A 27,972-nucleotide genomic window follows, 5' to 3' on the forward strand; every position below is an offset into this window, starting at 1 on the left:
TTATTGAAATTAAAACCTTATTTTTATTCAATAGTCAATTTTATTATTTTCTTTATGGAGAGGGGGGTTTAATTAGCTAGAGGGGTTCGCTATCACCTGGAAACTTTAACAGGGGTTAGTGGAGTCGAAAGTTTGAGAAACCCTGCTCTACACTCTTCCTATGCTGGCCAGACGGGTTGGGGAGCAGGCCTGATGTTTCGTCTTATTCGTACCCTATTCGCCTCTTACGACATTAAATGCGAAATTAAATTATTTCGGAATTACAATTCAACAAGTCCGCTATTTTATGTCTCTGAAACTGTACACCACTCTACACCAGTAAGAATAACTCGACAAACCCTCACATTTATCTATCGCGCCCTTAGTGTCGGATGAGTGACGTACTCGTATATTCCCGTGATAAAAAATCACCAGCAGTAACAGAAAAACCCAATATAAACTATTTTTTATGTCCAAATAGCCTATCCTGAGAACTTGACAAATCTGATGTCAAAGGTCAAACGACAATCTTGTTTTTACAGGAGCGATGAGTTATCAAATTCAGTTTCAAGCTGATTTCATACATTACTTAAAAATTAATCTGTCAGTCGGTCTGTCACCTTTTCACAATAAAACCACTGAATCGATTTAGTTAAAAGATAGTGTGAAACCATGGAAATATCATAAGAGGGTTTCTCGCACCCCGTTCAGTCAGTTACCTCGGTTTTAGAAAAGGTGGCACGCGCGCGATATCGTGTTTCTTTTATAGCAACAAGACACATGCAAAAGCTAATTCAAAACATAATGTGGAATACATCATAATATACCTCTTCCGTACAAGGCGATTCACAACTGCACTTGTTTCTGTATGGCAGACGTGCAGTTAAAAAAATTAAAAAGTCTAATCAAAATTAATTCCTCCAATTGAGTATCCCGACGTGTGGATGCGTAATTAATAATTTCCCTGCAATGACAATGAAATAATGGCACATGATATCATAATTCTGCTATCAGACAAGCATTGGAGCATTAGGAACAACAAACTAAAGTTAGTCGTGCTTTGGAATTCGCGCGCGCCGCTCGGTGCCACGATCGCGTAGCCTGGCCGGAAAAGTTCGTGTTTGCTTCGAAGTTTAAAAAATAAAACGTTCGAAAAAGTTTTGAATATAAAAAGTTTTTATTCCTTTTTTATTGTAAAGTGGTTCAAAAAAAGTGTGGAGGATCTAATTAATTTTGGGTAAGTTTATTGACGTTTTTTATAAGAAAACTTTTCCGACTAATGGAAATGGCGGCAAATTAATTACTTACTTATTTTATATTTATTTAAAACATTTTATCGCAACTTTATAGAATTTTAAATTGGGACTCTTTCATTCTAGGTTTATGGATATTATTTAAGATGATCCAGTACCACAAGTAAAACTAGTAAGTTTTCCCGAAATGTAGAGTTTTCCATATTGACACATATCTACTTTAATTCCACGATAAATATTTGTAGATTAAGACTAAGAAGGTAAATTAAACTTGATATTTTACTGCTTGGTTAGCAGCATACTTTTTGCCGCCAAAAATCACTTGCATGCATTTGCGAGGTTACAACCTTGGTAACATTTTATTACAACGAAGCAAAAAATCTAGCGCTCTTCCTGAATACAGTTCGATTTGTGTTAAATATCTTCAACTAGGTGATTCAAGATTTTAAACCATAATAAGAAGCCGGCAGCACAGGCCCATTTATTGTCCCGAAGCAGTGGTAGGGTTAATATTGGGACGTGTAAAAGCGCTTTTTAAAACCCATTTGCAAAAATAAATGAGTTTTATGAGTTTTTTATGAAGCTTTAAACAACTTACATCCCAACTAATATTATAAATGCGAAAGTAACTCTGTCTGTCTGTCTGTCTGTCTGTCTGTCTGTTACGCTTTCCCGCTTAAACCTCGCAACCGATTTTGATGAAATTTGGCATAGAGATAGTTTGAGTCCCGGGAAAGAACATAGGATAGTTTTTATCCCGGTTTTTGAAACAGGGACGCGCGCGATAAAGTTTTTCTGTGACAGACAAAATTCCACGCGGGCGAAGCCGCGGGCGGAAAGCTAGTAATTTTATAAAGAAACTAAACCATTTAACGAAAATAAATCTTGTCGTGATTTTTTGTCATCTTGTCTCTTAGAGAATTAATCGTGAATCCTCTATGTCTTGTCTTGGTCACTCTTTTGCTAAAATCAAGAGTAGGTACGTACCTACTATTAATTGTTAAAAATAAAGTTATACTAATTTTTATTACACAAAATAATAGGTAAGGATCCCTCTAGTTAAACTAAATGTTAATTTCTTGTGGAGTTTTTGAGTAGTTTCAGCATACATGGCATTCTGCGTTAAAAAAAGTTCTGGTCGTATACAATTTTAAACTATAATCTAGATTCTTGGTAGATTCTAGAATCAAAGAATAAAGACGCCAAAACAGGATAAAACTATGCCTGAAAATATTCACCCTTCTGCTGTAAAGTAAAATCCACGTTGAGTTTAGAATTTCAAATTAACTTGCGACACATTTTCGTTGTTTCGTTGAATAATACAAATCCGTGGCATCTAGTGAATGAATTTTGAACATGCTAAGCTAATTTTAAAATCATATAAATAAATTATTAAGCGGTTGTTTCATAGCGCATTTTAAATACTTTAAGCATCACAGTTTATTTATTTATTTGGGACATAAAAAAAACTTAAAATCTAAACTTTCAGAATTACGATAAGCATTTATTTTTAATTTAACCTATGAACACAAATAAATTATTTTGTTTTTTTTTTAGCAGATTTAAGACGGCCAATATTTTTTGGCATTTGATTTTGAATAAGACTGAAATTACCTACTCGGCTTGAACGATTGCACCCTTTGGGTTTGTATCGGCCGTAAAACGCCCGTAAAATATGTTTTTATTCCAGCTTACAAAAAGGTAGAATGTGCTTCTGCGAGGTCCAATTTATGGTTATAGATACTGAAATTTATCAAAATTGGTTCACCGGTTTTATGCATGAAAAAAATAACACATATAAAAATTACTTTCTGTTTTTTATTAGTAGCTGTAGATTTACGTAGTATTTACATAAGCATAATACATAAATTCAACAGAAGTGTTATTTTAGTTCTACAATTATTCTTTTAGAATTGTCACGTGTGGGTAGCTCTAGCTATCTCTTCTATTAATTTAAGGAAAATCTTAAAGATAATTAAATATTTACATATTTACTGTTAACTAACGAGTTATTAGCAAGTACACACTTGTGAGTTTAAATAATAGGGCGCTTATTAAGTTAGTGATAAGGCTATCACTAAGTTCATGTTATCAGTTTTGTTCTTCCTTTTACAAGTGCAAGAGCATTCGTGGGGATTCGAATTACAAACAAATCTATACAGGGTCCGCACTCGAGTTAGAGCTCGTTCTAGGATTCAGACAGAATAGACTGTCGTGTGAATATTCTCACTGTAAATGGGATGTTCATCATCATCAACAGCCATTTACAGTCCACTACTGGACTATGAGCTTCCTCCACTATAGTGGAGGGTTTTGCCATCATCCCCACGCTTGGCGGGTTGGAGATCGCAGTTGAAAAGATTGATGTTTTTCAGAGAGCGCTGCTGCCCGTTCTCGTTTGATGTGTAGTTCCTAAGTCGCCTCTTACGACACCCGTGGGAAGAGTAGGGGTTGGTGACAAATGTATTCTACTGTAATGTAAACGGGATGTTGGTATTGTTCGTGTGAACGTTAATTTCTAAAATACGAATACTAACGAAAAATAAGTAACCGGGATCCTGTAGAAAACAATAACTGGAAAAAACGGGATGTCTCCGTGTGAACAAGCCCTTACATCTCATACGGTGTCATTCATAACGTATTAGAATGCTTATTAAATGAATCGAATCGAATAAATCTCGTAATATTTGGGATGACAGGCAGGAATAATCGAGAGAATAGCCAATCGTAATCAAAGAAAATGTAACTGAATAGTATTTTTTGACTCTGCTTAAAATCGATGTCGTTATCTACAAAATAGATTCCTTTAATTAAATTATGCAAATTAAAATTCTTAATCGCCTCTCTGAATATAGTAGGTACGTCTCTGAAATGATGCTCATAGCTGTAGAGATAATAAAAAAAATCTTGACCAATTGTAGTTTTGCTGAAACTTTTCTTAAGACTTAATACATCCTACTTGAGAGTTGTTTCATAATGCGGACTTACGATGTGTAACTTGAGCTTAACGCAATAAAGCTTAAGACCAAAGCCCACACTGTATTACCTACTTAATAAGTACTTCTGAGTCAAATAAAGTAGTCGATTTCATTTACTTAGCACTTTCAGGAGCTTACCTCGCTGTAGAGCCGTTATCAAAATATTATCAGCACTACAGCCGACGTATAACTTCATTATCACCTATATCTGTTATTATAGCGGATTATATTAATAAACGATTAAGGTTATATGCGAAAGGTGCCGGCAATATTAAGTTTGTTATTCCCACGTTTTTAGGGCAGCTTTTTATCTGGATCGTTTTCGATAGGGCAAAATATTATACAAAGGCATTATAAAGGCTTCATAAGAGCTTTAATTTTTTCATAATAAGATTCTTTGGAAATAATTAAACATTGAGGGTTACCTCAAAGGCCGTGTTGATTAGTTACTGATGTTATTATCTTTGTTGATTAAAATCGTACCGAACTTCAAGGTCAGGTGACTTATGCCTGTTTTACCCATCAATCCCTAGTTTTTAAGTGCCCCTATAATGGTGAAAACGGGAATTAATCTATTTAATTCCCAAAATAAAGCTTATCCTTGGTAGAAGAAAGCTCCGCCAAACACCTTTATAAGTCGATTAAAAAGCTTTGAAGTCTTATTTAGTTCTGATTAAGCTTTACGGGCCCCATGACGGTTTCTGTTTACCTTCGTCCAGGAAACAACCTTTTTGTTTCAGCGGTCAAGTGAAGGTCGGGAGAAAATACCTACAGGATATCGGAAACTTTCATTAGATGAGTTCGTTGCTATGGGCATTATGGGATAATCCACTGTTTATAACATAGAGTTATTTATTAAAACAAGGATACATATTTACCATGGCAGTAGGTAGGTATAAAAAATGGAAAAAAATATTTAACCCTTAGTAAACATTACGTTTGGAAATTAAAAGTCCTTCATATAAGTACCTACTCAACCCCGTTATAATATCCTTTTTTTTTCTAAGGTTTTTTTAATCTCTTAATTAATAATTTTGGATCTCTATTTACTTTACTTTTTAACATTGTTTTAATTTTATGGCTATGTAATGGACAGTGATCTGTTTGTACCTATTTTAAATAAATAAATCAGAAATATTTGTAATTACTACATTTGCGTCTTTTAATTACTAATTACTAACGTGCCATTTGGCGCTCACCCTTGCGCGACTCACTTATTATGGTAGGTATGTCTGGTTTCTAGTAGATGCCACCTCAGTTATGAGTTCGGGAAGCACATATACCTACCTACATCCTTTAAGCAGCCCTGGGTAGTGCTGTTAGTAAACTCATAATAGAGTCGCGCAGTTTGTAAGGTAGGTAAAGTTTTCCACGCGAAAATAGTGGCGCCAGATGGTAAGGAGCGCCAAAATTTCGCACAGTATCTATAATACGCTGACTCTAAGACATTATCATTTTTGCCCTTAAAAACTGTAACTACCGTCCAATATCTAATAAGAAACGCTGACTGCAAGAAGCTGTCTAATTTAAAATGTACCATAAAAATGTTACTGAATCTTTCAATCTTTGACAGTTTAACCAAAATGGCGCCAAAGAAGACAATATGAATCCTGGTCAAGGACTAATATCAGCAATTACGATAATACGGTATTAAAATAACCACTTGAGGTTTACACTAAACAAACCGATTTGCATAATTAAAAACCATAATCTGACCTTATTTAATTTGATTGTGTACGATATCCAAACGGACATGAATTAGCACGGTTTAATGATGATTAAGAAAAAAAGAAACAAATTAATGTGGTTTTTTCAACCGACTTCAAAAAAGGAGTTTCTCAATTCGACCCGTATGTTTTTTTTTCTATGTTTGTTACGCGATAACTCCGCCAATTATGAACCGATTTGAACAAATCTTTTTTCGGCGTATAGGTAAGCTTTCCGCCCGCGGCTTCGCCCGCGTGGAATTTTGTCTGTCACAGAAAAACTTTATCGCGCGCGTCCCTGTTTCAAAAACCGGGATAAAAACTATCCTATGTTCTTTCCCGGGACTCAAACTATCTCTATGCCAAATTTCATCAAAATCGGTTGCGAGGTTTAAGCGGGAAAACGTAACAGACAGACAGACAGACAGACAGACAGACAGACAGACAGACAGACAGACAGACAGACAGAGTTACTTTTGCATTTATAATATTAGTTGGGATACCTCAAGGGTGGTCCCATTTAAATTTAGTAATAGAAAAAACAACCCCCAAGGGTGGAAAATTGGGGATGAACTTTTTTATACGCAATATCTCCGCCGATTATAAATCAATTTGAACGATTATTTTTTTGTTGAATAGGTATTATCAAAAGGGTGGTTTCATGCGAATTTGAAGAAAATATTTCACCCCCAAGGGTGGAAAATTGGGGATGGACTTTTTTATACGCAATATTTTTAATTTTTAGTTTTTTTTGTGTTCACGCATTTGAAGTCGGTTTTATTTTTTTTAAAAGTTAATTATTTAAAAACAAACTATTTATTCTAAAGTTGCCAACTTGCCATCCATCGACACCATTATACGAGTAGCACTACGGGCAAGCTCTATTCTTCCTTTCGAACAGTATCAAACTAGGTATGAATATGAATATCGTTCAGTCATTTGAGCTCTACCAGCACGACTCTCTCTAATTTACTAGAAGAGGATTTGTCTTAAATTCTGAAGCACGGAATCATCATGACTTTCAGAAAATAATGAATATTAAGTCTCAACTAAAATTTGGTAAATTACCTATACATAAAGCAATTTTTATATTGAACTACAGGATTCATTAAGGTAAACACTGTGGAATCTTATCTAGTTGTAATAAGGTCGCTATTATAAGTGTACTAGGTATAGCTCTATCAGTACTCACGACCGGCAAAACAGGTCCCAAGTAAATCCACGTTGTAAACGGATAAATTCAATTAGATAGTTGAACACTTAATGAGTACAATCGGATACAAGAAATACATCCTTGTGGGTCGGAATCGACCGAGAGCGACTAGCGGGGTCAGAGTCCTAAAATCTAGATTGTTGACACGAACAAATGCAAGTCTTAATAATTCACATCTTAATTATTGCCTTCTTAATATTATTACGAGTAAATCTGTAAACTTATCTAATTTAACTAAGATGGTGTTTAGGTCCCTGGCCCAAAGTTTCCAAAGTTATCGACTTGGGGAGTGCGCAGGTCCTTATAGCGACCTCTTCCCACGGTAACTGACACGGCTAACCAGCCTACAGTCCCATGTTCTGGACATTACCTACTCTCAAAAATACTATACGTACCGGAAAGCGCAGCGCAAGACGTCCACCCACAAGGTGGACCGATGACCAGCTCATAAAAGTAGCAGGAAGGCGTTTCATGCAGGCCGCCACCAACCGGCCATTGTGGATTATCATTAGGGGAGACATTGAACATATGGGTAGGTTCAGCAGTGGACATCCTATGGCTGAAATGATGATGATAAAAAATACTATGTCCGTAATGTCTAAAAGTAATGCGCGTATGAACACGATATATTTTATTCCACTGCACTGAGGACAATACTATTGCATTATAGTCTTCACATTTTTGCAGCAGACTATACATAAATGTGAGTCGAGATTCTAAAGGGATATGCCTATTATGTCACAGACATGGTGAAATCAAAGTAACTTGACAGAGTTAAAGGAAACTGTCAATAACATCTATTTATTTCATAAATAGAGATCAGTCAGGTTGACTGTTTGATTTTATTGAAATAAAATTGAGTAGATGACACCACCATGATGCACATTGTGATTATACACAACTGATGATGTGATAATATCTGTCTATTTAAACAATTGATGTGTGTATTAAACAAATCGTTAGCTTACGAGTAACTTCGGCAAGAAATAAATAGTACCTACATTAGCATGTTTACCTTCTGATAAAGTACGTGATTCGACTCAGTTGACAAGTATTGCCCTAAAATCTAATTTTAAACAAGGATAGAGATACTGTACTGGAGGAAAAGTAATTATAATCTAAAACCATAGTAGTTAGTGCGGAAAAAATGATTGATCTTCATTGTATGAACCTGTCGCTGTGGTAACAAGCATAGGTATAATAGGTACCTATAATTATTTTAGATTAGCTACAGGTAGGGTTCCCAACCCTCCCGGATTGCCCGGGAGACTCCGGAAATAATGGTTAACCTCCCGACCTCCCGGAGAGCAATATTTTCTCCGGTATTTCTAAAAATGAAATGAATCCATTGCTGCTCGTACTTGTTTATAAATTTTATCTTTAAAAGAACCAATCACATGGACCAGCATTACTAAACTCCAGGAATTATTAAATATTGACATAGATAGTGACAAATTGTACGATGAGTTTGGACTTTTGCGTGAAGAGCAACCACATCTTATTGAAGAAAATCGAGTGGATTTACGCTGGGTTGACTTCTTTACGAAATCGAAAGACAGAAATCCCTGTCCTGAATTAAAAAAAATGGTCACGTTTGTTCTTTCCATTCCTGTCTCTATTAATGCTTCATTCGAGCGCGTATTCAGCGTGATGGAGCAACTATGGAGCAAGCCCCCCCCCCCCCCCCCCCCCCCCCCCCCCCCACAATTCTCCCGGGTTGGTCCTTTCAAGAGTTGGCAACCCTAGCAGGGGTTAATCCACTTGATTTAGAGCCAAATAGGTACTCTTTCTTATCCTTTATGCGCAATAATTGCTATAACAAAGATAATAAATACTAATCCCACCTTAAACTCACTCATTATTCTTGCTTGTTGCAGCCACTCGAAGATGTGACGGTCGAACGCCATATCGATTCCAACACGAGTTGACTTCAAATGACTTCAAACTGATACAAAAAACCCATCAACATGGACGTGGTATCGACACTTGCTCCTTTATTCACTGACGACGATATCAACATAACAACACCTAGTAACACCACGGTACCACACAGACATGATGCTAGAATGTTCATGACGGTGATAAAGGTGGTGTATGCAATCGGTATATTCGGGAATGCGACAGCTATCATTGCTCTAAGATGGGGCGAAAGGAGAGTGAGGAACAGAAAACATCTGCTGTTGCTGACTTCGCTTGCTGCTAACGACTTGGTGGCTTTGGTGAGTACTTGACAGCTATTTAAGAATCATTTGTCTTCATTGATCTTTCTATTTTACGGTATTTACAAATATCAAGCTAGGATAGACTTAAATAAAAACTGAATTATCCAGTATGATTGTAATTTATAATACGACACATCTAATGCTTAAGTTTTGAGATGGGAAATAAGGGAAAACCATACATTAGTACAAGAAACATTAACTGTGAGTCTGTGAGTGACATTGTTTTTCCCTCCGTTCGTCCAATTAATCATCCCGAGGTCTCAAATCAAGAGCAAATTATTTCAGAGAAAATCACAGACCAAAAAACATCAACAACAAATGGCTTAGTTCGCATTCACAATAAATTAAAACTAGAGATAGGTACCGTTCAAAATGGTTTAAAAGAATAGGTAATTCCAGTAATGACACCGTATTGTTCCGCAGATGGGCATGATGTGCGCGATGGTGGTAGCAGAGCACGTGCCCGGCGCTCGCAACACGCAGGTATTTATATATTTTTCTGTACAGTCAGCGTCAAATAGTTCGTGACACCCAAAGTGGTCAATACAAAAACCACTTTCAAGACGTCGACGATATTGGCTACTTTGTGTGTCACAAACTATTTGAGGCTGACTGTACCTACTACCTAACTAAAGAATTCAGAATGGAGATAGTGACTCGGTAAAAGTAGAGTAGGGTGCTCCCCTGCCTGCACGATGGAAGGACGACCCTAGAAAGATGGCAGTGGCCGGATGAAAAAGCGGCGATTCAAGCTTTATTATAGCGTTCCTTGACGTCACTGCCAAAGGATTGTTGCTGTAGGTACTTTGTGTAGTATTTAGCCCAGGCGCAGACCACCGACTTTTAGTTGGCCGATAGTTGCGCCCGATTTTAATTTGTATGAAGAATCGGCCGATACCAAATCGGTGTAATGCGCACTTCCATACATCTCCATACTGATTAACAGCCCGACTCAACTATCGGCCGACTCAAAGTCGGTGGTCTACGCCTAGGCTTACAGTTTAAAATTAGCACATGCCTAAGTAGATTCCTACTGATATTTTGGACGTTGTAACCGCACAGTGGATAGAGCTTCAGACATCAGACTAAACATGATTTACATTTTTATTGCAAAACTAGCTGACCCGGCGAACTCTGTTCCGCCTTAAAGGCAATAAATAAGCAAATCTTTCCTTATTTGCTCACCGTTTAAACCTACCCTGGACTACGACAAACATTTTAACACCAAAATCAGCTCAATCGGCCCAGCCGTTCTAACGAACATCAATTCATTTTTATTTTTATAGATAGATAGATTATATAGATACATTATACCTATTACAACTGCATTAGAATTTACAATTACTTAAAGCATCTCTCAACCCAGGTGTACTGTGCAGCGAGAGTGGTGCTGCGAGTGTTCGGCATCGGCAGCGTCTGCATCGCGGTCACGATGGCGCTGGAGCGGTACTTGGCGCTTACCAGGCCCTTCCTCTACCAGAAGGTCAGTCATAATAGTAATAGGTACAGAAGAACTTGATACAAGGATTTTCCTACTAGATGCGGGCAGCGCAGGATCGGCTGTGTTTATTTATTTATTTATTTATAGGTACAACAGGTTGTTATAGGTGTTGTGTTGTGTGTTGTGGAAATTCTTGGGGGAGGCCTTTGTGGACGTCATTAAGCTTAAACAGAACTGCTGGACGCAGGCCGCAGGCCGCTACCAATCGATCAACGTGGAAAGCATTAGGGGAGGCCTATGTTCAGCAGTGGACGTCCTATGGCTGAAATGATGATGATGATGATGATGATTGAGAACTGCTTACCCTTATCCCCTATAAACGACGGATTTGGCGCTACTGGTTTCGAAAATTATTTCAACTGCCCCGTAAACTGAGCAGGATGACGGGGCCGGATGAAATAGTTTGATCACGTTGTTATATCACCAAAAACCCATCATTTGACAAGTTATGTTGAGTTTAGAAAACACATGTGGACAAATCCACGAGCAAACTAGTAAGTACGATATAAATAAACGTAAGAAGTTAATACCAAACTCCACATCCTTTATCTAAAGTTTTGTGACGCTATCTTATTTAAACTAGGAAAGCACTTTGAATTGTGTCTAGGTCTAGAACCTAGACTAGACAATTTATCTTGATGTCTTAATCCGTTAGGAATAAATTGCTTATAGCTTGTTTTATTTAGATAAACACAAATTATTGCCACTACAGACAAAGCTTATCAATTCTTAAACGAAGTGCCTAATGCCGTTATCAAAAGCTGTAGAAAATTTACCTAATCGTTATACGAGTAGGCTTATAAGTAGACATTTCATCTCGTGAAACAGTTGTGTACAGTCAGCTTAATGCTAAGCTAGAGACATCATGATACCATCGAATTTGCCGAATGAAAAGTTCACCAACCAGTGCCCCGATTACGCTAATTTTAACGTCTCCAATACATACGCGCTTCTTCTCCAGTTACGCTCCGTTTTTCATTCCAGCTGAGGTGCAAATTCGGTATCACGGTAATGGACGTACCTTCCTATATAGTATTTTCATTGTCACATGAGATATTTAGCTTTACGTTTACGTCTATGCTTCGTTTTAACTAGCTGTCAAAACGACACCGCGATACGCATTTGTCAAAACAGCTGATGTTCGTTCGTAGTCCGGGCCACGTTGAAAATTAAAATTTTTAGCGTAATCGAGGCCCAGAATAGGTTTGCAACTTACTAACTCGTAACTGTATCTGTTGTTATCATTGAAAAAGTAACTTTCACGCCTAAAATTTTATTATTCGCACTTAGAATAAATGAACCACTTGTTTTCGTAAGTTACCCTTCGTTTTGATAGTCTGAGGGATAATAAAATTAGGTAGTTTAACTTTAGTTTAGATGTTATTAATCGCGAGATGTGATTTAACTTCTCAAAGTTTAATGAAAGCCTCTTCAAGTTTCTAACTAAGCTTTATTTGCTTAACTATAATAAATAGGATAGTAAAGTATCGTATCGTACTCTACTTTACTAGATCCACTTATTGTTACTTCTCATTTACGGCGTATTTTATTGCCTGCTGAGTGTAGATTAACTGTATGGTCGCCACTCAATTAACGAGCCACTGTTTACTGGTAATTCATATTATAACATTTAGGGCACTTCGATAAACCGTAGTAAGTAATAACTTTTACTAACATAACTCTTGTTGTTGATTGTCCTTCTGTTGTTAATAAGAAATCACCTTTTCAAGGCGAGAGTGAATAGGCACTTACAGGACAGATGTGTACTATCCTAGAATGCATCTCACTTATCACCAGGTGCGATTGCGGTCAAATACCTGCCTTGTCATGCATAAAAAGAAACTTTAGTAGTTGTTCCAAGTTTTGACAAAGCATTGTAGGTAGAGTAGAGATTATAATAGATAGCAGTATTGGGACTCCTTTGGGAATAAACGCAGCGTGGGACGTCCACCCACAAGGTGGACCGACGACATCATAAAGGTAGCAGGAAAGCCCGCAAGCTGCTACCAACCGGATAACATGGAAAGCATTGGGGGAGGCCTATGTTCAGCAGTGGACGTCCTATGGCTGAGATGATGATGATGATGATTGGGACTCCATGAATAAGACGTTCAAGATAGAATAAAATGGCGGTGCATTATTAGGAAAGCCAACTACGTAATGGGTTAAGGCGAGGCAGAAGAAGATTGTAGGGTAGAGATACCAATTTTCGGGAAAGAAGCTCTCCAAAGAACAGAGACCACTAAAAGATCTTTCATATCGTAGGAAAATTTGGAAAAATCCACTCTTAGGTGCAGATTACATACGAGCTTTATAAATGAACTTTTTCTCACAGCCCATAGTAGAAGGAAGAGTGAGAATAACCGTTTTTGGAACCCTACCTTAATTTATTATTTTGGACAGTTTCGTAAAGCACAAAAGTAATTTAAGTAAAAGGTAGGAAGTAAGTTTACAAAGTGACCCTTACCAAATATCTAACCATGACCTTGGAAATAAACTTTCCTCATCAGATACACAACACACTTTTACTAGAAACAACATCTACAATCTACATCGTAAAATCACTGCTCCATAAAACACCGTAGAGTAAACAAGTTAATTTGTACGGAAACCCGGAAATCCGGAAAACTATCTTCATAAAAAACCTACTTTGGCATCAGAAAATAGTATTATTATTATTACTCCGCGACCTTGGGATAATTTGGTGCATAAAATAATAATAATAAACTTTTGTTGTATTATTTTCTTATTTTCCTCCTTTACCCATGTATGGCTGTAAATACAGGATGTCCCGAAAGATCCTGTATGTCCCAAAAAATCCTGTATGTTAGAAAAACAATATAACTCAAAACTATCAAAAGTCGCGGTGATTTGGGTAGTCTTAATGATGCTATTGACTCGACACTATTTTTCGGGACACCCTGTATGTATAGTAATACATACTATCAGTTCGTCAATGTATTCGCATTTCATTGACCACACATTTCATTTATTTCTCTAATCTTCCACGTCACTTGCCAAGGGGAAAATAAGAATTGTGAGTTTTCCAGCTGGATTGTTAAAGCATCCTAGTGGATTTGAAATTGAATTGCTGCCTTCCTTTTGAAAATTAGTTTTTTTTTTCCAATTAAAAGTAATGAAAGTAAATTATTTTCTGCAAAAAAGCTACAATAAATTAGTAAGTATCATACCTACTACCTTTTACGGTTAGTTTAGTTTTTGTTGGGTCTTGTTTTTTCTTGGGAACGTTTGTCTAAAATCATACTTTTTTCAGCGCTATTGTATCACTTTCGATTAAAAAAAGCTTTATCGCGTTCCGCCAAGAAAAATACTGATTTTTCCGAAACCTTTTTTGTCTTATCAACATCCAAGAGTTCTTCATGTCCCATACATAATGTACCTATATGTGCAAATAAATACATGAATATAAATATTGTACAAGTATCCTACCTATATTAGATATATTGGCACGTGGACGCATTTTTGCACTAGTATTTTGCCAGTTATCACCATTGTTGTATCGATATTATTTATGACCTATCTAGTTACCGTATGATATTACAACATATCGTTATCGTCAGCCATTTTATGTAATGAAACCGCCTCCCCTAAAAATAACAATACTAATGGGAATTCTATTGATTTATCTCCCAACAAACATGTGATATCTGACGCCCGCCATTCACCGGATACTGTGTTGATAATTTTTCTATTGCCATAAAAAGAAGCAGTAACGTCTGTGTGTCTCTCACACATCTCTAATTTCATCTAATATGAAATTCTGGGATCGTTTTAGAAAGAAGCACGTTGCCTTACTCCAATGCATAGTAGAGTAAAACTGATAGAGCTAGGATTCTAGAAAATTACGTATTGTTCTGTACTCTCTACTAATTTATGCGTGATAGATATATTTTTAGTGCTTAGTAAAGTAAAAAATAGCCTAAGTAGTACCCTAACACTATGTTATTTTTATTCTCTACATTTTGTTGTCCGCGGACAAATCTATCTGCTTCACAACTTTTCAGAAGTGAGCGCAGAGGGCTCTCTATTTCAAAATAATAGCAACAGGCTCCACTGAACTATTCCCACCTCTCGTTTCCACCGCTGCAACTCCTGTGTAGCTAGGATCTATAGCTTGACCGCCAATAAAAATACAACCAGTGAAGGTCATGTTCAACAGGCTCTAGGCTCTTCCAAGAACTTTGCCTATATCGCTGCGAATTTATCATCTATGCTATTGGCAATATAACATGTCTGAGGATCGCCAATCTCAACCATCTGTTATTGGGACAAAAACTTTTATATTAGATCGTCTACAGAAGTTACATAGCCATTTGGTTGTCACGTTAATTCATCTTCGTCCAATTTTATGTCAATGTCAAAGAATACTTGAACTTTGACCTAACTGGTGTGCAATGGGGTTCACAGTTTTTATAATATTGCAATTTTTCTTCGCTAAGAAGATGGTAAAAGAAGCAAGGCAGATTGAACACCTTCATGGTTCTTCGGTCCTTAGACAATTACATGGAAGTTCCAAATATTGTGGTTACTATACACTCATGTACCATATAAGGTTCCTATGTAAAAAGCTTTAACAAAAGTTATTGTTTTTTCGACAAAGCTGTTCCAAATAGAAGGCCTTCTACCTAAGTACACCTACTTAACCCTTACACTCTCTGTCGGTTATAATACTAAGATTGCAATCCCATTAAATGATGGGGTTAACGGAAATAATCTAAGGCACTTTACCGTGTTTAAGGTGACACGCACTTAAAATGCCATTAAAGGAATTATTTCGGCCAGTTACAAAATCTTTAATGTTATATAAAAGTAAACGTTTGTGTATTTGTTTGTTATGCTTTTACACCGACCGTCAGACTTTTGGTATTAAGAATTTATTTAATCCTAGAGTTTAGGATCTAAATTCTTAATTCTAAGACCGAGACAAAAACTTAAAAGGCTACCTTTATTACACAAAATTAACTGGGAAATGCGAATTAGGGGCTGGAAATTTACGTGTTAGCAAATCCCTAATTTCTCAAGTTAGGTAAGAACATTTTTATTCAAATGTTTTTGGGTTGGCTTTTGGTCATAGAATAGATACGCAGAAACCACGCGGGCAAAGCCACTGGCAAAAGTAATGGGCACTGTTGACCTCATTTTTGATCACATTTATGTTTAGCCATAGTTTTAGTATAATATTTTCCACTTCACAAAATGCATAGACCATACGTCATACTTTCGCACAACTAAAATTAGAATTAGTTTCAGCGAATGATGGATGTCTTCATATCGATCTTTTAGATTGCATCGAGAAACATCGATTTGTTTTACTGTTTTCAGACGTTGTAAAATAGATTTTTATTTTTATTTTGACATTTGAAGGTTGTGTTCAACTGTAAAGAAAAGGAGAAAAATAAATAGCTTTTCTATCTCCTGAGATTAGGAAACTCTCTCTAATAAATCTCTCTATGTAGAGTCGCTGGAATAAACGATCATCTAAGAATGTCAATATTTGTAATTAAAGTAAAAAGAGACTCTATTTAATAACTATTAAGATATAGATGTATATTTTCGTATCGTATTTCGCCTCCAGTGAAAGTTGTGCAATTTTATTTTTACACTACTTTAAAATCAGAAATTTCTCACTTCTCACTGAGTGCATTCACTTGACGCCGACTGAAATTGAACCCGCAGTAAGTATCAGACGAATCAAGTGAAGATAAATGACGCGACCCAATAAGCTCAAATGCTTTTTAAATTAACGCTTGCGAGTTGTATGTAAACCGACTAAAAGTAGACTATAGCCTTACCTGAAAACGAGATACCAAAGGGTGTTTTCGAAGATTGAAAGACAATCACATAGACCGCAGACTTGCCATGCAGATGCACCAGTGAGTACTAATCTGCGCGTCTTGTGTCACCCCCTGATGATTGGCACCCGGGGCGGACCGCCTCCACCGCCGCTACTGTCTGTCACGTCATAATATTATGTCAATGTCAACCCTCCCATGCCTCTCCCACTCCCCAGGCATTGAATCAGTTAAGCCAGTGGTTCTTAACCGGTGGTCCCTGGAGGCATTCCAAGTGGTCCACGAAGACATCGTACCTAATAAACAAGTGACGTGACGTGATGAGTCATGTCAACCTCAACACAACGCAAACGGCGCGCAGTGGGCGAGAAATCGACCTCCCCTTTCATAGGATTTTGAAAAAAAAAGTTGTCTCTGACAAGACAGAAATTTGGTAAAATGGTCCCTCGTGACTTAAAGGTTAAGAACCACTGAGTTAAGCGCTGGACCTTATAGTACCTATAAAGTATAATTTTTGCTACCAAAGGGTCACCTTGATGCCCCATAACAGAATGCTTGCTGATTGTCTGCTGGGCAATCTCATCACCACTATAAGGCTATATTGCTTATTGTTGGGCCACCCGACTTGGAGGCTCGTAACGTGACGTTATCATGCTAAGTCCGGGTTTGTAGGGTGACCAACTATTAACACTTTGATAGACATGAACTGCTATAGCATTCATAACAATTAAACTTCTATTGTGTCTGGGTTACTGTCTGTGAAAGTGTTAAGAAATTCTGAATTATTTTTGCAGTTCTTTTTTTTATTAGAATCTGAAGGAAATTGTGGAAAACCTTGGGGGAGGCCTCCGTCCAGCAGTGGACGTCATTTGGCTGAAACGAACGAACGAACGAACTGAAGGAATCTCTACAACCTCAGACCTTCATACTTCTTCTTCTTCTTCTGACTCGCCTTATCCCGTTACACGGAGTCGTCTTTCCCAATCTTACGTCGCCATTTGATTCTAGAATTAGAATCAGAACCTCAGAAAATTACGTACCTACCTAACAATTTAAAGTCTCTATACATTAATACCTAGTTATATAGGTAGGTACAGATTGTAATACGACTAAAGATAGTGAGGAAATCTAAGCTTAGTTTATTTTTTAGGAGAAGCTAATGTTTGATAATGTTTATTTGCGATAAATTATATTATTATCATCTTACCCGACTAAACTGCACATTAGCCTAGACATTACGGCTAATTATTATGATTGAGTGACGATGAAACACTACGCTTACCTTGGTAAATGTTTTGTTAACTTTGCGTTTCAAAAACCGTCTGTGGATATAGTCTCTCTCTATTTGCAAATAAAATGCTGGATAGAGAAATATCTCTTACCTATATGGCACAAACTTAAACCACTTCTTGTCATAAGGTTCCACGAAGATAATTCACGGAGATAATTTTATGTTATGAAGCAGTTATTCAATGTCCTACTTATTATAATTTTTAATTTTGGTCACCTTATTCCTTCAATGGCCCTTTTCAAAGATAGCATTTTCTTATTATATTATTGTTATGTTTTATAATTAGCCATCCTTTTGTGCTGTTTATGTTTACTTCGCGTTAAGAAAATAAAGCTTGTGTTATTATTGTTCCATTACAGAGCAGAATATTCTTGTTTCTTGCAATGTGGTGTAAACTCCTTGAGGACTGCATTTTCATCTTATTTTTCAGATCTAGAAGCTTTTACAGAACGAAACTCAAAGCTCGATTCAATTCAAGCTTATAGTTAGCTTTTGACTAATTGAATTTCAATACATTTAAAACTTTTAGGATGAGTTTCACCACCTAACTTTGACAGTAACTATAATGATAACCGGTGTTTTTTGTATGGAGTTTGATAGATTTTTGACGTTTGTCAGAGTTAAAGTAAGATGGTGCAACCCAGCCTTAAACTGAGATTGAATCGAGTAGGTACCTACGCAGTATTGTTTTTTTTTGGTCCGTAGCGTTACATCTTTTTCCTTATATCTACATATTCTTAGTTTGCAAAAATATATTTGAATGCTATCTACTTGCAGAATTTTAAGCTCTAAAGCTATAATCGGGTCAATACCACGGTATTTTTATTCTTTATCGACATCAAAAACAAAGTCATAAACTGTGTTTGCAAAAATATTGACATGAATAATGGTTATGAGAAGTTCATACTTTCATTGGAGGAAAATCGAATTGAATATTGAATACGAACAAAGAGTACGGATTTGATAGTCTGTCTTTGATTGTAACAAGTATTTGTTCGGAGATTTGATTAGATGAGATGGTGTAACAAGTAGGTGGTCAGTAAATAGTTGTGCCCGCGACTTTGTGAAAATCGTTTGAATATTTTTCACATTTTCGCAATATTTTCGTCGTCCTTAAAGGAATATAGTTAAATGTGCTTAAATAACGTCGCTGTGCAAAATCACTTGCTTGATTTTGATCACTCAAGCATACAGGATGAAAGGAAAACTCGACCTATTCCTTGAAAGGGATTATACTAAGGGTCATTAAAAAAGTGCTTGCCCAAAACTTACTCATAATCTTTATTTTTATTTTTATGCATAACAAGGCAGGTATTTGACCACAATCGCTCCTGATGTTGAGTGGGAAATAATCCTTTTCAAGGAATAGGTCGAGTTTCCCTGTCACCCTGTATACTACCTCAGGTTATAAAAGTTGAGTGTACTTTATAAACTTATAGGTAAGGATCATTATTGAAATTATGTCCTACTTGTAGTAGATACTCTTGGTAGTTTGAAGCCGTTTGATGACCCATTTCATCTCTTGCGCCACAGGTTTTACAATGCAAATGGTGGGCATACGTGCGCCTGCTCAATCTAGACGAATGATGCCATGGAACTGGGTTATTTCGACAATGGACGAGTAAACAAATATCTATGGCATGTATTAGACATGATAGATCTTTGGTCACGTGTTTATTATGAGGTACAGAACTTATTTAAAGACTCTACCCAAGAATAGTCGAACTTATGGAGGCTAAGGAAGACAACCTAGTTAATTGTTATTGTTTGACATGTAGGTATACTTAACTAAGATACATAACTTCTTCAAAGGACTCTACCTAAGGAAAGTCTATCGTACGGATTTTAATTTCTTCCAAATCCTAATTGAGTGTAGCCGGAATAATTCATAGAGAAAACTCTTGGCTCGTTTCAGCCTAATGTCATCCACTACTGGACAAAAAGGTAATTAAAGTATGCACTACAAATATAAAGCTGTAGTGGATTAGTCAGTTACATGCTATGTGTAAGACATAATTTACCCATAACAGATTTATCTTTTTCAATGATATGTCAAACTTTGATGACCCTTTTAAAATTTAAAGGGTCCACATATTATGGCAGTTTAATTTCAAACTCAATATAAGATAAAATAAACCATAAAAAACTACCGACAACACACAGTTATTTCGTTTCCAATCATATAAGGAATGGAAGGAAGCGAATCTATAAATGTGCGGAGGAAGTGGAAGCTTGTATAATGCCCAAACAATCGGTCAAATTGCTTCACGCCTCAGACGTTATTTTTGTGTACAAATCCAAATTAAATAGTAAATAGTTGAACTTGCTATGATTTCATAATAACTGCGTTTCCGATTGCGCGAGTCTGGTGGATTGATTAGTCATCTCGTTACAATTAGCTTTTCCAATCTTAAGATCTATTTTTGAGTTGCATTTACATACAAGATAACATGACTACCTAGTATCTAAATACCTACCTACTCTTTGAAGATGATGGTGATTGTATAATAATAAGTAAAGATAATTGACCATGGAGAACTATCTTTGGTAGACCATTTGGTAGACCATTTGGTAGAGGAGTATAACAACAAGTCTATCCTTAAATAATATTTTTAAGTTTTTCAAAGTCGTCTAAAGCGCGCGATTGCTTTTTGCGGTACAAGTTGCGATTAAAGGTGCAAGTTGGTAGCGGACGACATGAGGCAGCAGCGGACGACTTGTCGCAGCGACACTACTCGTTTCTATGTATTTCTTGAAATTCCCTCCGTAGTTAGCGACACGAAGATAGCGACATTAACTAACTAACGTGCACTATTTTTATAGCTTACAAGACAAGATCAGAAAGGCAAGAGCTCATGGTTCTTCTTGTTAACACGATGAAACATGGGCGTACCCATGGTACCATGAGCAGCTGTCCCCCCTGCCCCGCTAGAAGAAGCTTTGAAGAAGAATCGGACCTTAAAAAATCTGGCTTGCCCCTCTTGCAGAAACCGGGTACGCCTATGCGATGGAATGTAAATAACCCTAACATTTTGCTTCAGCAAGTAACGTACTTCGTGATCCGCATGGCTCTGCTGGTCTCCTGGTTCTGGGCAGCCGTGCTGACGTGTGCCCCGGTCTTCGGCCTGGGTCTCTACTACGACGAGAACACCCACACCTGCATCCGCTACAGAGAAGCTGTGAACCCCGTGGACTTCACTTACGCAGCGTTCTATGTTGCCTTTGGTGAGTGCAGCATAATGTAAAACTCCACATTCGAAGTTGCTATCACGCCACTGTCAACGCGCCACAAAACACGCCACATGGAAAGTAGTATCTAAATATGGGTAGTTCTACTCACGGTGGAATTATTTAGGACCATAAAATGAATCTCTAGTTTTTGTTAGTAATCAGTATAAACAGTGACTAAAGACCGAGAATATACTACAACATATCCAATTTTTAACGGGCCAGACAAAATTATGATAAATATTGATTTTACAGCGGTTTTTCTATTTTCGATGGACAGGGAAGTGAGAACATATACAGGATAGTGAAAATTTAACTGAAAGATACATTTGAGTTTATAGTCTTTACTTTAAAAATAATAAAAAATACTTTTATGTGCATTATAAAGGTCCACTATCAATTGAACATGGAACTCATTTACGTTGCTTCTTTTTCCGTCACCTGATCTCTTTGACTTTTCCCTACTATTCGTATCTCCTTCTATTATCTTCCTCTTCTTTCCTCGACGCTTTTCTTCGACTGGAAACAATTCGTTAATTTTTCCCATTTGAAGCCATTTTTGTCTGGGATGTTTTTATTAAAACGTGTTGAAATTCAGTGACCAAGTACTATGTGAGTTAAACTTTATTAATACCCTAAAACGAAAACTATTGATTGGTAAATTAAGGAGCTGCAAGTTGAGCCCCGTAAAATTCCCTGATTTGTAGAACTACCCATATACCACTTGCAGCGTTTCGTGGCTGTGGCGTAAAATCCATGTGCGGCGACCCTAATTTATGTGATGATACACAGACGCGCTGTTAACAACAATGGAATCGTACTTACTTACGAGGGTTGACATAATAATATTACCTATCCTGCTCGCTCAGGATACTATAAAACTCCGGTCAGACTCGACTTCTTCAAGACAGGATTATTTAAAAAGGTACCTTTTTGAATAATCCTACGTCCCTTTTGATCTCTATAAGACACGCAGTCAAATGATGGAATACTCTTTTGAAGCAGCAAGCTATTTAAAACCTACATTTTTTTTATCCACAACGAGACAGCTCTTGGCCTGTTGTATCTCACTTGATGGTAAGTGATGATCAGGCCGAAGGTGGAAGCGAGCTTCACCCGGAATCCTCAACCACGGAGGAACTGGCTATCTTACCTCTAACTGCCAGAACACACCAATGCTGTTAACATTGGGTTTTAACAGCTGATTTCGCCCTAAATCCCAACCCTATTGTTTCAGGTACCCTACTCTGCTTGATCCTGGTCTACTGCAACCTAGCAGTGATCCAGGCTCTATACTCCATCACGGCGCCGCGAGCTGGAGACCAGCCCGTGGTCCGAAGAGTATCCAGGAGTAGCTGTCGACAGAGGAGCCTCAACGCAAGCACTGGGAGCAAACCTAGCCTGCACCACAACGCGGCGACGGCTGAAGAAGTGGCTTTCAGCAGGCTGATGGCTACTCTGTCTGTTCTGTTCATGATCTGCTGGCTTCCACAGATGGTAAGAATACCTTAGTTAACTAGTTAAGTTGGATAGGTAGACTTAAAAGGCATGGGTACTTAACAGGGGTTTGGTGGTCCAAGCATAGATGGGACAGTTAATAATAGAGACCCTGACCCTTAGGGAATATTAAAATTTGTTCTTCTTTGGACCCCAATTTTAATAACTTACCTTCCCATGGCTATAGCCAAGATGAATATCGAATCTCTATGCAAACTAGGTAAATATGTTAAGAAAAGTCAGTACAAATAGAGATGTACCTATGTATGTAGTGTCGTTTCGTTTGTAGACTGAACTAATGAAACGTGCGATTCAATGGGCCAAAAGGGCGTGTGTTATCAGCTAGAGCAATAGCTATACAGACTAGTTTTTTTTGGTTCTTCGATTCTTTTCATCTATGAAAATCGTGGAGAAAACAGTGGGAGCTTCGGCAGATTGTGCACTTATCTATCGTCTCTCGTCATAAGGTACAGGTATCGCCATAGAACTCGTGAGTTTGCCTGGCACTGAGTCCGAGCATTCACCCGCGCATTCTTCGACACCTGGCTCCGAATCAAATGCTCATCCTAATTAGAGAACAATTGACATTAATTACATCCGTGTCCCGAATAAAAACAAAGTTAAATTCTCCTTTACTTAAGGTTCAAAATACAGCGCTTTTTAACACGTTTGTCTCGATGGATACAGAATTCAATACACACAATCGATCGATCAGTATCATCCGTAAAGGGTCTTCAAACACATTTAATATTCAGCGAATGTATCGCAAAATATGTTGAGATGCAAATGAAGAACTCCTCGATCTCAACGACCTTGGTACAATCGTTAAAAACAATGAAACTATTCAATTTTATTCACTTCGTTATTGTTATTTCGCATTCCGAATCTATAAAAGGCAAGAACAATGTAGTGTCGTTTGTAGACTGAACTAATGAAACGTGCGATTCAATGGGCCAAAAGGGCGTGTGTTATCAAATCGTTTGCAGAAGATTTAAGACAGACTCTACACTGTTCGTCGCTTGCCTTAATTTATGCCTGAACAATGATCCCCTTCTGAACTTTCAACGCTGGACTTTGATATCAATTCAGTAGCATAAGCCCCGGTTGTCCTTTGTAAGTACATGGCTCATACTCTCTACATAAAGTTAGAGTGTTACATTCTCTACACTAGAAAGTCTGGTTTCGATTCCCAGTTTAGTTATTTAAAAGTTTATGATATGATATGTCATAGCTGTTGTGACTTCAGTAACAGTTCACATAACACCCATGATAGATAGACATGAAGAAATGTCATCTTAAATTATATGTAGTATGGGCCTTTCTTAACACATAATCAGTTGTGACAACATAATAATAGCAAACCGACAAATGGCTAACAAAAGAAAGTCAAGTCCGGAGATCCCCTACCTTATTTTCATCAGTCTTCCTTACACCATTAAGGTTAAGGTACACAAAGACAAATTACGGCAAACGTTAATGAGTTCTTGGCTTAAGAAGTGGCTAAACAAACAAATTACAATCACGTCTTACTTTCAGAGGTTGGCAGCGAAGTTCTAATTTCAAATTTCCGCGCAGTATCTACTAATACCAACATAAACACAATTGTTTGGAATTCCCTTACAATCATCGGGGAACAATTCGTTGTGTTTGTGAATGCAGCATTTCACGTGTCGAATGCGGGCTGTTTGATGGACGGATCAGCCGCCATTGCACATCACTTGTCGCCGACAAAGTTGTCGGAGATACAAACACTATCGTTCTTGTATGGGCTGCATGCATACCAAATATGAGTAGGCGCATTGTGTCACATCGTAATCCCACAGAAGTGCAATACTTGAGACATTTATAAGTCAACACGTAGACTGTACCTAACTACTTACTGTTTTGTCGATCTTTAACAAAGAATATGCGCGTGAATTATCTGAAGTTCAAGCAGAAACACACTGTATAAGGTTGCTACTTGCTAGGAAATAAGGTTTGTTTTTCACTTAACTTACCTACTTTACCTTAGGAAATAAGGTTTTTCAGTTTTCAGTAGTACCTACGTAGTTTTAGACAATACCTACTTAATTCAGGTATTTATTCTAGAGAGTTTACATACGTATAACATTTAGAGTAGGCGCACACCGTTGATTTTTAGTTGGCCGATAGTTGTGCCCGATTTTAAATTGTATGAAGAATCGGCCAAATCGAATCGGCGTAGTGTGCGCACTCCCATACATGCCCATACTGATCAACTGCCCGACTAAACTATCGGCCGACGAAAAATCAACGGTGTGCGCCTACTCTTAGGTCTCTTAGCCCCATGATTATACTTAGTCACTTCTTTTTAAAGTGCCCTGAAAAGGGCCTACAAACAATAATTAAAGAATTTTAGTGTAGCAAGATCTGTATCACGATGTCTGGCCAGTAGTAGTAAGTCATTCAAACTTTATCGGCAGCCACAAACAATTCGCAATCCCAACTAATATTATAAATGCGAAAGTAACTCTGTCTGTCTGTCTGTCTGTCTGTCTGTCTGTCTGTTACGCTTTCCCGCTTAAACCTCGCAACCGATTTTGATGAAATTTGGCATAGAGATAGTTTGAGTCCCGGGAAAGAACATAGGATAGTTTTTATCCCGGTTTTTGAAACAGGGACGCGCGCGATAAAGTTTTTCTGTGACAGACAAAATTCCACGCGGGCGAAGCCGCGGGCGGAAAGCTAGTTTAAAAATAAAGCGTGCGCTCGCGCCTTTTTGATGGAACAATGAAATACTTTTCGCGTACCGGACTCTGCGACGCCTCGCGCATAATAAGTTGCAAGGCGTGTGATTATAAAATAAAAATTTTGTTCGATAAGTACTGTACCTACAGTTGGTGATTGTAAGTTTTATTTCTAAGAAATGTTTTTTTATCATTAGAGTTTTTGTGTTTTTCTAAAAAGACGGCTAAAATATAAGGTTCTATGAAGCTAAGATATTAGAACCTTCATGCAGTCTACGAGTTTGCGTTAAAGAACTTTATGGTAACAACAACTTCTTTAAACAATATTTAATATTTGTTTAAGGATAATTTTAACGAGTCGAATCAGTAATCCCATCAAAAATTAAATTCCTCTTACTCAATTTTACAGATTAAACCACTTATTTCAATGGACGTGTCCTTAATTAATCAATTACATGAAACAATAGCAATATTGTTTATTGGCCACCTGTGGCGCCTTCCCATTGTTAACTAAAGAAACTTAGAAAGTAATAACTAAATTAAAAATAAAGGCAATTGACCTAAACTTTACAAAGTAAAATAGGTGATCACATACTTTGGCAAGACTTACAAAAATTGGCGCCCAACGAGTGGCACAGGCGATTACAAAACTCCTCTGTTATTACTGGGTTTTAACGATATCTTTATTTTTAATCAATGAAGTACCTCAAATTCATTAGATTTCATTCTATTCTTCATCTTTTCCAGGTGACCTCAGCGCTGTACCTAGCGCTGGGCCCAGCGTCCTGGAAGAAGCTGACGACCCTGGCCAAGCTGTCTGACATGCTAATGCTGCTCAACTACGTCCTCAACCCGATCCTGTACGTGTTGATGCGTCAGCGCCGCACGATATACCACACGCTCGCGCACTGCTTCAAAGGAGTAAGTTATCTTAAGTTTTCAATATCTGGGTCCAGCATTCTGGAAGAAGCTGACGACCCTGACCAAGCTGTCCGACATGCTGATGCTGCTGAACTACGTCCTCAAAAATATCATAATGCTTCAGTTCGGATTAGTTAGACTTGACCGTCGAATTAACAGAATTTTCAGAGTTTGAAAAGAAATTAGTTTCCATAATAAATGCATTATGATAATAACATTACAGATAAAATCTACTTCCACTTAGCTTCCACTCAGTTAAACTTGCCTGAAAGTCTTTCTGCTTCCACTTTAATTCTCATGGTTTCTTTTTCACCCCTTTCATCCACTTTTCACTTTCTCTACCTTCTGCATGCCTTCCTAATCCATCTTTCTGAACTTTTAGGTCCACGAGCTGACCACCCCACAAAACTCATCTAATGCCGCATGCTTGTCAACAGAGCCACAAAACGTCCACCGAGTCGATGACGTTGAAGAACTCGTGTTGCCCCCAGGAGACGCTCGTTGTTAGCGACAGTTCTGGAGCGGAGATGAAGCCTCTCCGCACGCTTCCGTACCAGAACGCACCGCTCGTCAAAATTGACGACTGACGAAGATGTGAAAGAAGATAACTGTACTTAATAATTAAGTTACGATACCACCGTCCTTAACAATCGTCTATCACTTGACGACTTGAAATAAAGAACGTACTGTGCAGTAGGTTGTACCTAGTTTTCACACCTGTAATAGGTATGTACTATCGACCACGGTTCCAGCTACCCATTCGATGAGAGCGAGAGAAAAAACGGAAATGGCGTAGCTGGAACTGTGGGCCACTGTACGTGCGTTTTCCAACGAAAATGTGTAATGGATAACTGGGGGCCGATTCTCGTGCAATAAATATTATTTATTTGAAGTGGAAAAACCTTCAGACTTCAAAGGAGAAAAATAATGTAACCTATTGTGGGTGGAGATATCTAATTTGAAAGACGTGTTCAACCACCATCGAGTTCCATAACCACCGTGAAATAAGTTCATCGCCAAGTTGTGTGTCGGAATCGAACTTAGGATGTCTCAGGGCTCTATGATGATTACAACAACAATCACTAAACATAGAAGTGTTTGGAGGTTTTCATGTTTCACCAATTGCAGTCACATAGCATTAGCATGGCCGAATTTGTAAAATAAATAACCTACATTTTATAAGTTGGACATCTAGTCCAGTCACGGTTCTACCTTATAATAATGTGTAAAGTTACCATTTAGTGAATCTCGAGATAAGTTTATAAGTAGGTATAGTTAAGAAGTAGGTAAAATTACGTTTAGGTAAAATGTATATTTTGTAATAAACGAGCTCTCTATCACTTAATATTTTGTAATTTATGAAGCATTTATTTTTGTAAACCAAATAGAAATCGGTAAAGTACAGTACCTCTAGCGTGAACAACTTTCGTCTTCGAATCGTTTGCGTACTCAATAAAATTCGATACTCAATCTTCGAATTAAACGATAACGTGACAATTTTATTTTGATTCTTAAAATAAGTTTCGTGGCGCTGTTGTAGTTTTCATACTAAATCTTTTGATGGCGATTCGAGTGCGCAAGGGCGCTGTTGTAGTTTTCTTACTAAATCTTTTGATGGCGATTCGAGTACGCAAACGATTTAAACTCGAAAGTTTATCGTGCTAG

The 27,972-nt window shown here is 37.5% G+C and overlaps 1 protein-coding gene across 2 annotated transcripts; it reads left to right on the plus strand.

The window, feature by feature from the left end:
* The first annotated feature begins 1,023 nt into the window (after positions 1-1,023).
* On the plus strand, positions 1,024-27,656 carry LOC114363091 (prostaglandin E2 receptor EP2 subtype). 2 transcript variants are annotated; one of them, XM_028318715.1, is made up of 8 exons: positions 1,024-1,216; positions 9,007-9,348; positions 9,775-9,834; positions 10,718-10,834; positions 20,998-21,181; positions 22,422-22,681; positions 26,134-26,307; positions 26,745-27,655. In XM_028318715.1, exons 2-8 carry the CDS (start codon positions 9,097-9,099, stop codon positions 26,892-26,894), a joined length of 1,197 nt encoding a protein of 398 aa, XP_028174516.1. In that variant the 5' UTR covers positions 1,024-1,216; positions 9,007-9,096; the 3' UTR covers positions 26,895-27,655. The 2 variants fall into 2 exon arrangements, with proteins under 2 accessions (XP_028174516.1, XP_028174517.1); XM_028318716.1 differs by having other exon boundaries at positions 1,055-1,216; positions 26,690-27,656.
* Positions 27,657-27,972: the final 316 nt, after the last annotated feature.

This window comes from Ostrinia furnacalis, unplaced genomic scaffold, assembly GCF_004193835.3.
Source record: "Ostrinia furnacalis isolate ACB-3 unplaced genomic scaffold, ASM419383v2 OfSCF7012, whole genome shotgun sequence".
NCBI classification, from domain to species: domain Eukaryota; kingdom Metazoa; phylum Arthropoda; class Insecta; order Lepidoptera; family Crambidae; genus Ostrinia; species Ostrinia furnacalis.